Source organism: Scophthalmus maximus, chromosome 7, assembly GCF_022379125.1.
Source record: "Scophthalmus maximus strain ysfricsl-2021 chromosome 7, ASM2237912v1, whole genome shotgun sequence".
NCBI lineage: Eukaryota > Metazoa > Chordata > Actinopteri > Pleuronectiformes > Scophthalmidae > Scophthalmus > Scophthalmus maximus.
Window position 1 is genome coordinate 6,058,451 of NC_061521.1, and position 17,034 is coordinate 6,075,484.

The 17,034-nt window shown below is 38.5% G+C and overlaps 2 protein-coding genes across 7 annotated transcripts in view; both read left to right on the plus strand.

The window, feature by feature from the left end:
• Window positions 1-12,280, plus strand: part of LOC118315040 (RNA-binding Raly-like protein) — an 85,676-nt gene extending 73,396 nt beyond the window's left edge. For all 4 annotated transcript variants that reach the window (XM_035641967.2, XM_035641970.2, XM_035641966.2 and 1 more), the window contains 5 exons: window positions 874-1,058; window positions 2,930-3,043; window positions 5,897-6,036; window positions 7,556-7,607; window positions 9,321-12,280. In XM_035641967.2, the coding sequence (XP_035497860.2) occupies window positions 874-1,058; window positions 2,930-3,043; window positions 5,897-6,036; window positions 7,556-7,594 (478 nt within the window). In that variant the 3' untranslated portion in view covers window positions 7,595-7,607; window positions 9,321-12,280. The remainder of the gene's footprint in view (window positions 1-873; window positions 1,059-2,929; window positions 3,044-5,896; window positions 6,037-7,555; window positions 7,608-9,320) is intronic.
• Window positions 12,281-13,043: 763 nt separating this feature from the next.
• urahb (urate (5-hydroxyiso-) hydrolase b) lies at window positions 13,044-17,003 on the plus strand. 3 transcript variants are annotated; one of them, XM_035641971.2, is made up of 4 exons: window positions 13,044-13,235; window positions 14,661-14,842; window positions 15,639-15,774; window positions 15,906-17,003. In XM_035641971.2, the coding sequence occupies exons 2-4, from the start codon at window positions 14,664-14,666 to the stop codon at window positions 15,993-15,995; spliced, it is 405 nt and encodes a 134-aa protein (XP_035497864.1). In that variant the 5' UTR covers window positions 13,044-13,235; window positions 14,661-14,663; the 3' UTR covers window positions 15,996-17,003. The 3 variants fall into 3 exon arrangements, with proteins under 3 accessions (XP_035497864.1, XP_035497866.1, XP_035497865.1); XM_035641973.2 differs by having other exon boundaries at window positions 13,080-13,235; window positions 14,674-14,842; XM_035641972.2 differs by having other exon boundaries at window positions 13,084-13,235; window positions 14,706-14,842.
• The last annotated feature ends 31 nt before the right edge of the window (window positions 17,004-17,034 follow it).

Sequence of the window (17,034 nt, forward strand, 5' to 3'; positions counted from 1 at the left end):
ACACAACAGGTTGATGGAAAGTAGGTTTAATAAAATGATTAACTGTAACACTTGACTGTGACTAAATGCTTGCTAGCGTGAGTGATGGATTAATGGACAAACCGCTGAATCGTCTCCCGCCAGCTAAAGGTTGAATGTGCCAATCAAACTAATAGGGGAAGAAGTTTAATATGAAAATAATAGCTGCAGAGTGAATGTGACCCAATTACAGGCGACTCAAAGGCCGGAATATGGAAGAGCTGTGTGAGTAGACAGGTCATCATTCATCTTGCAGTCCCTCTCATTCATCTTCCATCAAGCAGGCATCACTCCTGATACACCTGCTACCTGCTGACAATGTGTCAGTGTGTGTTCCTTATGCTGGACAGCAGGGAGTTCAGAGAGGGACTACCACACTGTTGATTTTAGTAATTTCATCGGATTTGTTGAAAAAGTAAAGAATAACTTATAGAATAAGAACGGCTTATCCTTAAGGAAGGAATTGACACTGGATAGAAATCATCAATGTGGTGGATTTATGTTATGCTTTAAATCTCTGAAAGTGAAGAAACTTTCCATTTTAACAAGCAAAAGTACTTCAAATTGTTTATTTTAAAACTTGATTGTTTTATGTAAATGACTTCACAGACTCACCCACAAACCAAACTGCTCTTCACTTTGTTACAAACATAAAGATTAAATCTGTTTGTGACGTGAATTTCCCTCCACTTCATTACAGAAATAAAATAGTCAAGATAGAAACAGCCGCAGAAAAATGGCAGTGCCTCAGGCGGAGGCTGTGTGTGTGTGTGTGTGTGTGTGTGTGTGTGTGTGTGGGTGGGTGGGTGTTTAAACCTTGTGTGTTTTTAAAGCTTGTTTGCGTGTGTTTTGCAGGGTGTTTGACTACCAGCGTGTCCCCTCCTCAGTCCCAGCGGATCCCAGCCCCATCAAACGGCCCCGACCTTCATCCTCCTCCTCCTCGTCCTCGTCCACAGTGGCTCTGAGGATGAAGAGCAGCAGGGCGTCCAGTAGGAACAACAACACACTCAGCCCCTCCTCCAGTAGCAGCAAAGCTAAGTGTAAGCGATGCTGTAGGTGCTACGTGCGGCCCACAGACCGCAAGTTCCCCAACCCTGCATTAATGTAGCCATTTTTATAATCCAATAATATAATGTATGTTTTGAAGCCATTTCCACAGTTAAAACCATCTACTATGATTGAAAATTTTCAAACTAATTTAAATTAAACCACAAGCACCCCTTTGTTTATGCAAGGGGCCTCAAAATGAAATGTATTGTATTACACAATGATCCTCCTGTTCTCTCCTCAAAGGTAAATCTTGAGTTTAATATCAGTCTGTTAGTCTAAGCTTCTAGCCAGTTCTTGACAAGTAATTACTAAAAGACATGGAGTCCGTTCTTCTTTCATTGACATACTTTTCACCTCCATGTTACTTATGTAGTACATCTTCTAACATGTAACCTACACAATGTATGTTTTCACAACAATGCAAAGTTTTTAAAGACTTGTATAGAAGATTTACATTTTTTTCTGCTTTTGTGTTTCAAAGGTGAGATCCAACCAAATGAATACATCAAAAACCACTATGACTGAGGTTATGACTGCAGAGTGTAGAGGAGAAAAAGAATAATTGTGACTACAAGTGCATTCTGGTGGCAGAAACAGGTCTGGGATTGGAGGTTCAAAGACTTAACCAGAGAGGGCTGAGACACTATACCCTGCTATTGGCAGAGGTTGATACATGGGTGTGCTAAACACGGGTGACAGGCTTTTAAACTTCAAACCCACAAACCAAGAAACTCACACATTTGTACTCATTTGCTTTTGAGAAAAATATATTTTTTAAATTTTAAATCTGTTACTGACATGAGCCCTTGTGGAAACCTAGAGCATTCCGAGGAGGGTTCCCTTCTAAAACCCTGTTCATGTTATCTCCTATCTGTGCGATGGCTCATCTCAGTGGTAGGACCCCAGGGTACAGGAGAGAAGGCGTGGAGGGTGGGGAACCAGATGGTTTCTTCATTAAATGCTTCTCTACCGCCGGGCTCTCCACCTTGCTATAACCTAGCCGAGCCTATCAGCACTCGCAATTAGACTGAGTTAATAGTGCATGGCAAATAAGAATTGTTTATACTAGTTTATTACAAGCCTTAATGGTTTTACTGTGCCCCCATCACAAGGAAATTAGATTGCCTTTGTAAAGCTTCCGAGGTCGAAAAGCTTTCAGTGGTGATGTAGTTTTCAGGGTCGTTTGGCGAGCTGTAGGAGGCACTGATGGTCCATTACAGGTCACGGTGAGGGTGAACGCGCCTGCAGTTAAAGGAGGTGGGAGTTCAGAGATGAGATATATTGATTTTTTAAATATTGATTGACTACAGGCTTGATAACTGCAGGGGTCACCTGTGGACATTTGCATGGTCTATGTTGTTTTGGGATATATTGGTTCTTAATATCTTGGAATATTGGATAATTTGAAAATAGAAACAATAAACAAAAAACATGCCAAACAAGATATGTGGACATTGTCATATGTATGTGACTGTTGAGGCATTCAAACAGATGTTGAAGCTGCTGCCGATATTTTCTCCCATTTAGCCATTTTTAACATTAGTGGGGTACTATGCTGATGTTAGGTAATAAGGTCTGCCTCTGAGTTTGCAGACTGGGACCAGGACTCTATGCAGCCCAATCAGTTTCTTCCAGACCAAACAGATTTTTTAATCACCTGGCTTTCTCATGATGAAACAGAATGGGGACAAACTGCTGTTGCAAAGTGGAAAAACTCAAAAATATGAATAAAAATTGTCTAAAATATCATTGCAGTTGCCTGCATCGGAAATGAGGGCCCAATGCTTACGTTGAATATATCGTCAATGTTCATACACCAAATACACAGAATCTTTTCCCTTTCCTCTCTGTCTCTCTGCAGTGAAGATGGCAGAACTTCTTGCCATAAAGAGGGAGTTGACAGTGATCAAGGTTCAGATCGATGGCCTGTTGGACTGTGTAGACAAGATGGATAAACAGAGGAAGGACTGCTCAGGTACAGACTGAAAGTGATAGATACTGGTGATTTAGCTGTGTCCAATTGCTGTTGCACTGGAATCAGTTCCATCTTGTAAAATGTCCATATTCTTTTCAGGAGAGTTCTTATGTCATACCTAAGTGTGTTTTTCAAATGTACGTATAAACTACTTAACTGCAAGGTTAACTATTGCTTTTATAGGATGCATCTCTCCAGTTTGGGGTATTAGATGTAATTGCAATCTATAATAAGCATTTGAACAGTCCTATCCTATATCCTTTTTACACAAAAATTTGCATGTATATGCAAGTTTCTTAAACATGGGTAAACCTGCTATGAAAGACGATTGACCCCTTTCTTATTCACACTCTACGTCAAGAAAAAAAGAGGGTGAGTAAATGGTAGGAATCGGCAGAGGCCAGGGGATATCCTATGGCAGTCACTTTTCTTTATATCTCTCACTTCAGTGTCTTCAAACTCGGCACAGAGTGCTGCTTAAACAGAGACTGATGCACCTCGCAGAAGTTACTGACAGAGGCAGTGCAAGCTTTCATTGTTCCCATGATGTGTCATAGCATCGTCATTGAACCCCTGAATTAATGATAATTTTATCATCATTTAACATCCTTAAGCGTTACCTTTAGCACACACCAGAAACATCACACGGCCAGAAGTCAATGTCGGGAGCCAAGACGTGACAATTCTGAAAACAAATGTGATCAATTTGCGGGTAATGTGTCTTTGCGGGTAATATGATATGGGTCATACACATCAGCCATAACATTATGATCACCTGCCGTCAAGGCATGGACTCCACAAGACCTCTCAAGGTATGCTGTGATATCTGGCCCCAAGACGTCAGCAGCAGATCCTTTGTCTTCTCTGGTTGTCCTTCCCTAGACCACTTTTGGTAGTTAACAACCACTACAGACCGGGAACACCCAACAAGACCTGCAGTTTCATAGGAGCACTGACCAAGGTCATCTTGTCATCACAATTTGGCCCAGGTCAAATTCACTCAGATCCTTATGCTTATCCATTTTGCCTGCTTCCAACACATTAACTTTGAAGACAAAGTATTCACTTGCTGCCTAATATATCCCACCCACTTAAAGGTGCCATTGTAACAATATAATCAATGTTATTCTTTCATCTTTGAATTTTTTTAAACACGCAAAAAAAGGAAAAGAATTGCACTTAATTACAAATAGCACTAGAAGAGGTTTTTGCCTATTTGATGAATGTTTATGTACTTTCTTAGAATGCACTTCTTGTAAGTCGCTTTGGACAAAAGCATCTGCTAAATGAATGTAATGTAATGTAATCTGTCAGTGGTCATAATGTTATGGCTGATAGGTGTTGATGTAGTGTATTTGGCAGGGTTCACACTTTTTAACGAGTCAGCTGGAGTCAGTTCAACCTTGATTCCTCACAGAAGTACAAAGATTTCAAAAATGACTCAGAATTTTAAGAAATTAATCAGTTTCCATTATAAATGGGGAAAAAATGCAAGAAAAGAAAGTTTGACAGTTGCCGCAACAGTAAGTCAGGCCAGCTTAGCCAACAGTGCGTTTGTTGGACCATATGATCAGGACACAGTTTACTGTACTGTTTAAGAGGAATTTAATCCTGGTTTGTCTCCCGTACAGGAACCTTTCCAACCATGTGCCAAGCTGGAGTTTACCCCCACATTTAGCTATAGCTAACCTTCCAACCCTGCTTCATCTGCAAACAGTGTGACAATAAAAGAAAATATTAGTTTTTTTATGGTTGGTCTGATCATGAAAAGGGTCTGTCAAGCAATTTGAGAATGATACAGTCGTATGGTGCAGATTTCACTGACACTTGTTTACATTTGATTCATGAACTGTTCTTTTGTATGTCACAATTTGTGTTAGACCAGGAGAGTGACACAATATTACCTTCTCTTTGGCTTAAATATGGTGCCATATCGCAGGATTTTTTATAAAAATATCTGGCAATATGAAGCATGTCCATCACACATGGTCGACACCACGAGATCCAGATTTATTAAAAAGAACAATATCTATCTCATCCATCATGATCCAGGTTTAATCCAGCCAGAGAACAACTGAGCTTTAAATTCATTTGTTTATTATTGCAAATGATCTGCGAAGGAGTTAGGCTGAGTCGGTGTGTGAACCATCAAATGTGATCTGCTATCACACTGCATCTGTGACTAATGGTTCAATGACAAAACTGCCGCCAGTGGAGCGTGGATTATGACAGTGAGGTAAACACCGATAAACAACGGCCTCATAACCTTTCATAAGCTCCCCTTCAGCGCTCAGGAGATATCTTTTCATCAGTCTCGTGTGTGTATGTGTGTGTGTGTGTGTGTGTGTGTGTGTGTGTGTGTGTTTTTTATCACTCGCATGAATAGATTGGCACTACAATTATAAAACATGATAGTTCAGTGACAAGTTGCAAGTAGATGAACTCAGCGGTGTCACAGTTTCCATCTGGTTTCCATCTAAAATCAAAAGACTTAGACAAAGATTATATATTGAAGTTTAAAAGCCTGTCTATTGAAAAGGATATATTTAACCCTTTACTCAACAGTATTTAAGTAGAGTGTAAAAAATACACAAGGGAGAAAAGAGTTAAATGAAAGGAAATAAAATCGGAGAGATCAGAGCCAAGATAAAGACTGCGTACGTTAACAGGTTAAGGTTTTAAATAGTTAAAAATACACAGGAAAGTCTTGTGAACCATCTGTTCTATTCATGGTCAAAGTGCAGAGCTGAGCACAGCAGCTTTGTTTATCAGTCAAAGAATGAATGATATCAGTGATGTTCCTCACAATGGTAGTAATACTGTTGTTTGTGTGTGCTTGTCTATGTTTGTCAGAGTGTCCTCAGAGCAGGGCGCCCAGTGTGTCGGGCTCTCCTCACCGAGGTTCAGTCAGCAGCCTGGAGAGAGAAAGTCCTGAACCAGGAGAGGCCAGCGAGAATGAGCAGCTGCACTACCAGCACTACTACCCCCACAGGGTAAATATGTACCACTACTACCCCCACAGGGTATATAGTGCATACACTACTAATAACACATCTGTGTAGATTCTCAGCCATTCCAAGTCATGATGTTTCAAAGTTCTACACAAAGGCAGCAGGACTTTCTTTAGGTCCTTCAAGGTATTTCTCTCATCCAAAAGGCTTCTGCAGTTGTAATTTACAGGTGGGAAATCCTAAGTATTTTACCTCTCGTGAGAGTAGTTAGTGTCACAGTGAGTCATGGTGTAAAATTAGGGGATGGTCATTGCATTGTCCAGGGACGTGTGATAATGTTCTGGAATGTTTTCAAGGGAGGTTTTCACTGGGACACTGAATCCGCCCCCACGTGTCTGTCGTCGTTCAGAGGACGGACAGACCACCTTCATCTTTTATGTTGCTTTTCTGAAAGAAAGTTTAAAACCACCATTTCTTCCTCTTTGAACGATCCAAGCACCAGCTCTGTCGCTGCTGAAATGGTGCATGATGCCTCCTTCTTCTTTTTGTGGTGATTCCAGCGATGAAGATAGTGTTTTGTCAGCAGCGACACATTTTGTTTAGGAGAAGACTGCATTGTCTAAAGCGTGAGTATAAACTAGTTCGACTGGCGACACTGTGACTTCACAGTTGCCGTGTGTACGGGCTGATGCGTCAAGCATAAATCCAACTTCAGTCGTGTTATCTACCAACTTCTCTGTCATTCCAGCTACCAACATGGGGTAAATATATACCAATACTATCCCAACAGGAAAAATATCTACTACTACTACCGAGCCCACTGGATAAATATAGCAAAATCAGAATCAGCTTGTAGCGATTCCCCAGCACCGTCAAACCACTACAAGCTTTATTGGCCTAGCATGAGTAAACATACAAGAAATTACTCATTTTCAATCAATCTAATGATTGTTTTCGTAATGTAAAATATCTGGAAAAAAATCTGGAAAATGCCAGTCACAATTTTATGATGTACAGTGAATCAACTGATCAACATTGAAAAACATCAATACAATGATATAATTACGGTATTTTTGCCAGATAGAAAATTAAATAAATGTAATAGTGTTTCTGTTGCCTTGCGGGTCTTTTTATTCGGCACCTCGCCGGTGTGATCAGCCGCGAGGAGCAATGTTGCGTTCAGTGTTTCTGTTTCTTTACAGCGAAACGTAATGCTATAGAATTAGCCTGTGGGCTTCCTACCTGCATGACAGAGCAAGGCTGCCTCATTAATCTGAGCGAAGGCGGAGAACAGGCTAACCCTTAATCGCCTGCATTGTTCCTCTGACAGGAAGGAACTCAGTGTGTGCGTATGAAAGTGTGTTACAGTGTGTGTTTTGAAATGAGCATTTTATGAAGTGTAAGGATAAATGACATAAAAATATATTTGTGGGTGTTCAGCAATGTGTGTATGGAGATAAGGCTGCAGTGGTAGTGATGATGATGATGATGATGAGGGCTAACTACAATATGTTTTAAATGACCCAGTGTCTTGTTCAGAGCTTCTTCTTCTGTGTTTCAGATAAAGCAGCATCAGTCTGATCTGGAGGACGACCTGTGATTTTGCAGCTCAGGTATGAACTTTCAAACTGAGACACTGAGACTCTGACTGATGGTATTAGAGCCTTTGTCTTTTTAGTTGTGTAAATGGGTAGTGCATTGGTCAAACTATATTGCATATGTTGTGAACTGATTAAGATGGTTTCTTAATTTGAGCTCTCTCCGTGATCCCCTGACATTTAGCCTTGTGCACCCAGAAGTTTTTCACTCATTCAATGAAATATCCTAGAGAACACTGATGCCTTTTCTAAACATTAGAGCATGTAAACCTTTTCAAGTGGTTACTCAAATTAAAAGTATGAACATAATATGTCAACCTTAAGACAATCATGTTTTCCATTTTATGAATCTTATGGCTTTGGTGACTTTACCTCTCATGCCACCATTAGATTTCAACAACAATTAAGTTGTTGAAATTAAATATTTCAACAACTTAATTGACAGTCATGAACTTTGTTCCAGACATTCAATGTTCCCCTCGGGATGAATTATCATAACCTGACTTTTCATCTAGCTAATTTGAGTCATCAGGTTAAAATTTCAATTTGTTATGTTCTTCTGTTTGTGACTTATTGGAGGTAATGACTTCGTCCACAAACATGAGGTCAGTGGTTCGATACCCGCTTTTGCAAGTCAGAATGTCAAAGTATCCTTGTCCAAGACACTTGGACAAGGATACACCGAAATTGCCTCTGGCGGCTCTTCCGACAGTGTATGAATGTGGCAGAAAAAATGAGGAAAATAGCAGCGCCGTATGAATGTATGGGGAATTGGGTGACTGTGATTGTAACAAAAGCACTTTGAGTGGTCAATAACACTAGATAAGTGTTAAATAAATGCAGTACATTTACCATTTATCAAAGCTAATGACATCCTCATTGTTCCTCTTGTTCAGTTCTAATTAGCAAATGTTAGCTTATTAACATGCTAATTGGTACACATTACCTTCTAAAATCAGCATGCACTTTTATTTTGAGAGGGTTCGCATGCTGGAGTTTGCATTTAGCTCAAAGCACCATTGAACTTAGGCGCAACTCCTCAGTGCCTGGTTTAGTCTTGAGTAATCAATATTCAAAATTGTTGACAATAAGAAAATTACAGAATAAAGTTCAAACATTTTACATTACCGTCTAAATAAGTTTTTTTAATTGATTAAGCAGTTTCAATTCATCCCAGCACATCTTGAAATAACTTTAACTAATAACAGATTGCCTCTCACTGTGAGAGCACTTGTTTTGCCAACATCATGGCATTTGATAATGACAGTTGATGACGGCCGAGAGCTGAGAAAATTTTCTCTGACAAAGTGTCCATAAATGCACCGAAGGGGAGTTTTCAGTACAGTTAGCAGCTTGTAACTGTGTAACCAGGGAATAACAATATAACACAAATAAATAAAAACAGCAGTTAACTGAGAAAAAGACAAACATCAGAATTTCTAAACATAAATAGTATTTCTTAAATGCATGTCAGGTGGTCTTTGCACTTAGCTAAAATTACAAAAAGCTAATCTTACAAGAATAGTAAACCTCATCACATAAACTGATGATGTAAAAAATTTATCTAAAATCAAATCTAAAGGAGCAGTTAGTATTGATACATTATATTCTCTGGGGTCTCTGAGTAGATCTGCTGCCTGGCCAACTCCTTAAATTTTATAGACTTGTTTGTCTCATGGAGATCTATAGAAGTCTTGTTATAGACTCCTCTTTCTTTTTGCTTTCCAGAAACAGAAACTTCAACCGATAACAGCTGGGATGGAAGAAGCTCCAAGGAGACATTGAAGAAGCTCCAAGGAGACATATCAACTGCATTCGAGTGACCCTGCTCCACATCTAAATCTGTTATCATTGCTGTCTTCTAACTCCTGGTTTCCGGTCCACAGTACAAACAAAATCCCATGTGTACATCCTGGTCTGATATTCCATGCTTACATATTGACAGATAGGTCAAAATAGCTCAACACTTTCTGCTGACAGATAATTCGTAACAGCCAGCAATTAAAATGGTTGTATTTTACCCTCCCCAGTGATCCGACATCTTAAAAATGACCAGTTTACCTATCAAAAAGTATCACGTTCATGATTTATTTTTGGCAGATTTTTTTAAATGTCACATAAACCATCAGTCCCTGATTCTGAAATCTGTTACAGCAACAAAAAAAAAGGCCAAAAGTATGTACTATGATATAAAGTATATTTCTGTGTAGGCCACTCAATAGTATAATATATACCAAAATTTAAAAAAAGAAAAGAAAATCGTAATTGTTATCATTTATTACTCTACCAGTTGCTTACCATGCTATCCTTCACTCAGATCCATGTTAATAAAGTCTGTGTGTCAGCAGCTGGCAGCTCCTTATTATCACCCATTTTATTTACATCAGGCCCGTTGTTATTATGTGTAATTAGCTGTGTACAGGACTGCATTATAGTTCTGTGTTAAAGGCTCAGTGAGCACAGTTTTATGACTCTTTTATTTTACTGTCTAATTCACTCAGGAAACAAGTTATAAAATGATATATTGACTCTGACAATTTCCTGATATGAGTATTAAAGGGGCAGTAAGTGATTCTGGAGAAAGCCTGTTTCTCTCTTTGAGTTTATTGCTCTGGCCAGGCCTCCGGTATGGGAGTCCGACACACTAATCACTAGGCCAAAACCGCAGTGTTGCAGCGTAACCCTCCAGAACGTCTCTTATGGCGTTGACGTGTGATTTTTACAAACTGCACTCGCAGTGTTGTGTGGTGCAGTTCTCACCGTTTTTTGTTTTCAATTTACAAACCCTGGGCTGTAAATCACAGATTTTTTTTCCCCGCACACACAAAAGCGACAGCTGACGCACTGTGAGAAAATATTTGCAGATTTTTACAAAACGTTCATTGCTTTAGAATTTCTTACTGCCACTTTAACTCGGAATAAAAAATACATTTTATTAATGGATATTAATAGGAAAACGTTTCCACCATGTAGTAATGTATATGATATGACTAAAGCAGTTATCTTTGGTTTTGTTCGCAGATAAAGTAGTTTGATTCAGGTTAGATAACAAATCAATTTGACGGCTTAAACAATTTGGTTCAGCTAATGGATAAGTTTTTGATTAATTTGATGTAATTTGCCTTATGGTTTAGTTAAGCAAATGAAAAAGGCTGCTTCAGTTGTAACTAAAACATTTTACTTTGACAAGATCGTTTCAGCAGCGTTTGGTTCAGCCAACACAAAACATTTTGAAAAAAAATATTTAAATGCGGAGCCGGGGAAGGAGGAAATATTTTGAGAAAAAAACACAGAATTTCTGACATGAAAGTAGCAAATTTGCGAGAACAAAAACTTGGATATTCACTGAGATTAAAGTGGTAAATTTACAAAGAAAAAAGTCACAAATTTACGAGAAAAAAAGTCGGAAAAATCCTGTTTTGTTTTTCAAAGAACTATAGCTTCCAGATCACAGCAGACGCTGCTGCTGCCATGCCTTGTTTGTGTTTTTCTATCTAAATATTACCCCCTTCCTTGGCTCTGTAGTTGTTTTTTTTCCTACAATGGCCCTAATACGCCGTAGTTGGTTAGCTAAAAGATAAGGTGTTAAAACTGTTTTCAACATGCAGGCTAGTGAATTGGCATCTTAAAGAGTTTGCTCACTTGTTGACAAATCATTCTAGCAGACAAAACTGTTTGCTTCGGGTTAAAATCCAAAAGAGCTTGATTATGGCTGAATCAGTGAAATTTACTCTGAGACAGAAAGAAAAAAACAAAAAACAATTTGTCATCATCAGCAGGAGACTGAACTCGAGATATCGGTGATTAGGCACCAAGCGGGTCCCAGACCAGAGAAGTCATGTCTCGAAAATGAGTGTTGTGTTAGATATTGTTTCTCACTTTCGCTTTGTCACTGTAAAAGAATTATCACTTAGCTATCTCCTTCCTCAATGCCACCATCAGTGCAAGATGAACAGGGATGTGTATTACTGCCTCCAACTGACCTTTCCTACAGCACCAGAGGGTTTTATTTGTTCCACCCAATGTAGTTAAGATTGCAGCATCCAGGGACTGATGGCACGACATTTCAACATATATCTGTATTAACAGAATTAAGATAAAATATGTTCTTCCATCCCAGAGTCAAGAGAAAATGTGTTGTACTGCACAATACTCTGAATAAGCCAGTGTGCATATACATTAGGCGTGTGATATTTTGCATTTACAGCATTACTGCTTGTTTTTTGTCCAGTTACCTCCATCATATTTGACTTGAATTCTAGGACATCATTTTCCTTTCACCAGATTTTGGGTCACTGATTTTACGACGAGCACATCCACCAAACTGTTGCCAAGCCACACAAACACGAAAAGACTATTCCTCTTGCATCTTTACCCAGAGGGACAATATGGACAACTGTTGACTCTTCAGAGCGTTCAAGTAAAATATTTGTCAGTTTGAAAAATGACACTTGAAACTATTTACGTGTAAAAAAGTGGCTCTTTATACTACACTAAAAATGCTATAATGTTTGAATAAGAAGTTCTGTAACTGAAGGTTGCAAAATCATTTTGAAAAATATGACAACACACATTTGGCTTCAGTGTAGTTTCTGTTGTTGATGCTTTTTGTGTTTGTTCAGTGCTGAATGTAATGTGGGTGTAGTAAAGGTATTTTTCATAAAATGGAAGTGTGTTGGACCTTTGGACCTGCGGCATTATGGTTTAATTCAATACTGAAGGTAATATTTTCTTGTTTATTTAGTTTCTTGCTCAAAGCTTTTTGTTTCATTTTAATTAATTACCAGTCTATGTGTCTATTTTTAAATTGCGTAATCATAAATAAAATAGAATAATCAGCTGTTTGGGATTTGATAAACACCAGATGTGGAACTTCAATCTGAAATGGATTTGTTGCAGTAAAAGAATGGGTAGGTAGAACCGGCGGGAAAATACAGGCAGTCTTTAAAATAATTTACAAACTGCAGTGATTCTGGGTTTGGATTTTAGTCTCATTGCTTCTCTTCCACTGGGCTGCTACACTGTCAGGGCACAGGAAACACTCCTGCACTCAACCAACCTTAACTGTCTTTGTCATATTTTGGAATTACAGTCTTTTTGGGATGCAATTTATGGTGGCTATTTGTCCTTCTGCATATTTTTGCATTTGCTATTAACAGAAAAAAAACCTCTACGTGAGATTGTGGTTACAATATTCGGCCTGTACATAAGTTAAATGCCTTGTGACCAACATACAATATGTTGAATATGTGAGGAAACAAACAGTGTCCAAATCACATGAACAATATTGAAACAGCAGCAATGTTGCTTATAAAAGCTAAATTATATGACAGGACTATAGTCTAAGAATAGCTTTCCATTCAGACTGAATACAGTATAATATTACATGTCTGTGTTTTAATTAAATTGGTTAACTTATAATCAGTCAGTGAATCTCACTGTTGACTGAAGGAAAACGGCCCTCCCAGCTAATTCTAATGAATCATTAGACTCAGGACAACCTTTGACACCAGGTCTGTTTGCAGTGCATGCTGGGTAAGTGTCCCTGAGCAGTGGGCGTGTGCAGCTGGTTGATACAACTGGTTGGATGGGTTTTGAGAAGTGAATGAATTTGCTGCAGCAGAGACAAGCATTTGCACGGAGGTAAGTCTTCTCTTATGGCAAACTACACTGGAACAAAGACAAAATGTTTCTCTGTTTCACATCAATGCCCAGTGATGTTATTATTATTCACCAGTACATGAGTGTTCTGGAGTATATATAAAACATTTATATGATTTATCTTTTCTTGTTTTCATTCCAATTTTTGGGGTTGTTCAGTCTTTGGTTTGGGAAACTAGCTTTTCATATGCAGAAAAATGTTACAGGAGATTTCTAAGATTGGGGTATTTGTATATGTATACGTTTTTAATAGAAAGTAGCTTTTCAAGAAAAAAGAACACAAAATTGAAAGACTCACATTCACATGACAGCTTGAAAATAGCAAATGCTGGCTATCATGAGATTTTTGGGTAGAAGCCAGTGACAGTAAAGGGTCAAATGTTGAAATCCTTGGACTTGTTTATTTGACTAAGAAGCATAGAGCTTTAATCTGCAGGTCAACCATTGATTTTGTTGGGAGTCTTGAAATAGGTTCCTACAACATGATCATTTATCTTTCATTTAGTTTGTATGAATTTTTTAGTATGTAGTCATTTTAGTATAGTATTAATTGAGTGGCATTATAGTCATTTCATCTGTTCCTTTTTTTTCGTCGGGGGAAGTGTCACAGCTTGTTTTAGTCTGGCCCCAATTAACCATCCAACATGAAGCCAGACAACATTTGTGAGCACACTTAGTGCTGAATGGATTGGTTATCCAATGAGAAGTGATTGGATCAGTAGTAGAGCATGAACTGAGAGCTCCCAGAATTCTTTAACCACAATTTTACGCAATTTCATTTAACGTATTTAACTGCTACAGATGTAAAATATATTGATTGTATTGGTCTGTTTCTTACCTGGAATTTATCAAGAAACTGATTTTGTTGAGTAGTTTAGTTTAGTATTAATCTGAAAAATAAACTGATATGCTGCCATGACGGAAAACTGGAAGGAAAGATCATTTACTACATTTACATGAACAGAATATTCCAGTTTTTGCCATTATACCAAAAAAGACAATATTCCTATTGAGCAGTTTACAACCTAAACTAACCTGAATCCTTTTCACATTCACCTGTGAATACTCTGATTGACATAAAATGCCCACATTACGTTGGTCCTGTGGCTAATGCCTTTCTAATTTACGCCCAACATGGGATTATCCCGCCTTGCAAACCTCAGTCATGTTGCTCCTGTAGGGAAACTTCATTGTCCTGCAAGTTTTGAAAAAAGTTCTTCAAGCTCTTCTTGTTCCAGCTATGAACAGTGCTGTCCTTCATTAGGCGACAGGCCTGTGTCGCGAAGTAAACCCCAAATGACAAACATATTGCACTGCATACATGTCCAATGAATGCTCCTAGAACCAGAATAAAATCAACATATCTGTCGTCTTAATCCTTCCAAATCCCAATCCTTCGTCAAACAGAATATGTTGACAGGTAAGGCTGACCTGTCCACACCTCTCCGGCAGATCATGGCAGCTGCAGCGTCCAGCCCTCTGACCACTCACGTGCTGAACACTGGAGATGGCATCCCGGCAGCCAAGATGGCTGTCAGCCTGCATCGGCTCGACTCCGAGCTGATGATCTGGAACATGCTGAGTATTGGGTAAGGTTCCAACCTTCACTGCTGAAACTGTAGCAAAGGAAACAGTTGATAGTAGGACTTATTCCCAAAAGAGTATCAAACCTCTACTCAAAATTTTCTTTTTACGTTTTCATTTATCATTAATGTTCTATAATTAAGACCATTCAAGGGTGAATTTTCTACTGGGAATGAGGGGAAATGCCTCCCTTACTTTTTTTGTCAGGTTGGCAATATCCTTTTCACCCCCAACTGGTCTCTGCAACTCAAAAGGGATACCTGCAGACACTAATATTCAATATTCAATATTCAATATTCAATCAATACTCTCAACCATCTGCAAATGATTCTGAAATCAAAGCTACATCTTTTGAAAAGATTGAAGATATTATTAGAAAGTTGAATGTCTTGACTTTGGATTTTTAGAGAGGATTATTTGGGTTCCTCCCATTCACCTCATTGCAGTGTAAGTTTTCTTTGAGCAGCATGTACGGTCACAGTCAGCCAGTTAACCTTCCAAATAACAGCATGTGGCATTTTTAGCCCACAGTAGATTTATTGTGGTTAAAGGTCCATAGGGCAGGGGAATGACTTGTTGATTGTGATACTAGTGTGATGAGAAGATGCTGAATATTAATATTATAATTGCACCACAGTGTGCTGTCTGTCAGAGAAGATTAAAATAAATGAATGAAAGCAAGGTTTTCTTTGTTTAAAGTGAGACAGGGAGAGATAGACTGAAGCTGACAGTCACAAACGGTCAAAGTCCATCTGAGTTATTAATCAACTTTCATAACTCAGCAGTTTGATGATGTTTTAGGACCACAAATGAAGATGGCCGCTGCCCAGGACTCATCAGCCGAGAAGCTTTCATCTCCGGCATGTACAAGCTGCGCTTTGAGACGGGTTCATACTGGGAGAGTCTGGGTCAGACCTCCTTCCACCCCTATGTAGAGGTGAGCTTCAGGATATTATATCTACAGTAGATAATCAAACTATCAAATGATAGTTTCACCTTTATTTAAAAAAAAATTCAGCGTGGTTTCTTCACTATCAGCACCTTTTTTGTGTATTTATGTGTCCTCAGGTTGTGTTCACCATCAGTTCCCCGGAGCAGAGGTTCCACCTCCCTCTGCTGATGAGTCGGTTCTCCTACAGCACCTATAGGGGAAGCTGAGGGCTTTTATTCTAGCTCTCATTTACATTATTAAGAACTCAGAACCTCCAAAAGTGTAGATTTTTCCTAAATGTCTACAGCAAGCTTAAAGGATGACAAGTTCAACACACTGCAACCAGGGATGTAGAAAGGTGTAAAGTAACATTTATTTATTTCTTCTTTTTTTTTCTCACATATTGTATTTTCAATATTCTAACATCTCGTTAAATCTGTTAAATATTGTTGGACCTTTACTCCATATGGAAATGTCATCATCTCCCCAGTGGACCCAGAAAGCAAGCAGGACCTCTGAGCTAAACTAATCAGTTTACAGAAAATGTATTGACAACAAGTTTGATAATTGATGAATAAAATCTTTATGAGGAAAAAAAGGAGAAGGTCAATAATAACATTGGTTCATTAATATTTTGTATTTCCCTCATTTCTATGATATTAAACAGACTAGCTTTGTGTTTTTGACCATTTGTGAGACAAACAATTTGAATATGTAAATGTGGGCTTCAGAAAGTAATGATGGGCATTTTTCACTATTTTCAGACATTTTATGAAGCGAACAATTAATCGGTTCATGAAGAAAAAATTGTTAGAGTTAGTGCTAATGCAAATAACTGTTGGTTGCAGCCTTACAGCTCACTTGTGATGGAACAATTTGACCCTGCCCAAGGTTCTACCTGTGAATGACTTGACACAGCAGGAGTGGAAGTAATTTGATTAAGCACAATTTCTAAAACAAAGGAGCAAAATATAATAACAGTTAAGGTCTTATTTTGATGTTGATGTTTTGATGAGAAAACCTAATGTCATTGAATATTGAGGTTTTTTTAACATGCCATGTAATTAATGTGAGATTATAAAACACAGTCAATGACAATTACCACATATATGTTACATTGAGACGCATTGGATAACGTTCTTCTCTGTCTCAGCCAATCAGAGCGAAGGTGCGCTGCGAGGACGCAGTGGTAGCCCTTCTCATACCTGTATGTAATAAAGTCATCTAAAAAGTAATGACGTGCGTGTGCGTACAACAAATCAGCTA

Bases quoted from the DNA above. Each gene is read 5' to 3' on its own strand.
- urahb (XM_035641971.2), top strand. From the start codon at position 14,664: ATGTTGACAGGTAAGGCTGACCTGTCCACACCTCTCCGGCAGATCATG. The intron at 14,843-15,638 runs GTAAGGTTCCAA...ATGATGTTTTAG, and splicing joins TGGAACATGCTGAGTATTGG to GACCACAAATGAAGATGGCC. The intron at 15,775-15,905 runs GTGAGCTTCAGG...ATGTGTCCTCAG, and splicing joins CCTTCCACCCCTATGTAGAG to GTTGTGTTCACCATCAGTTC.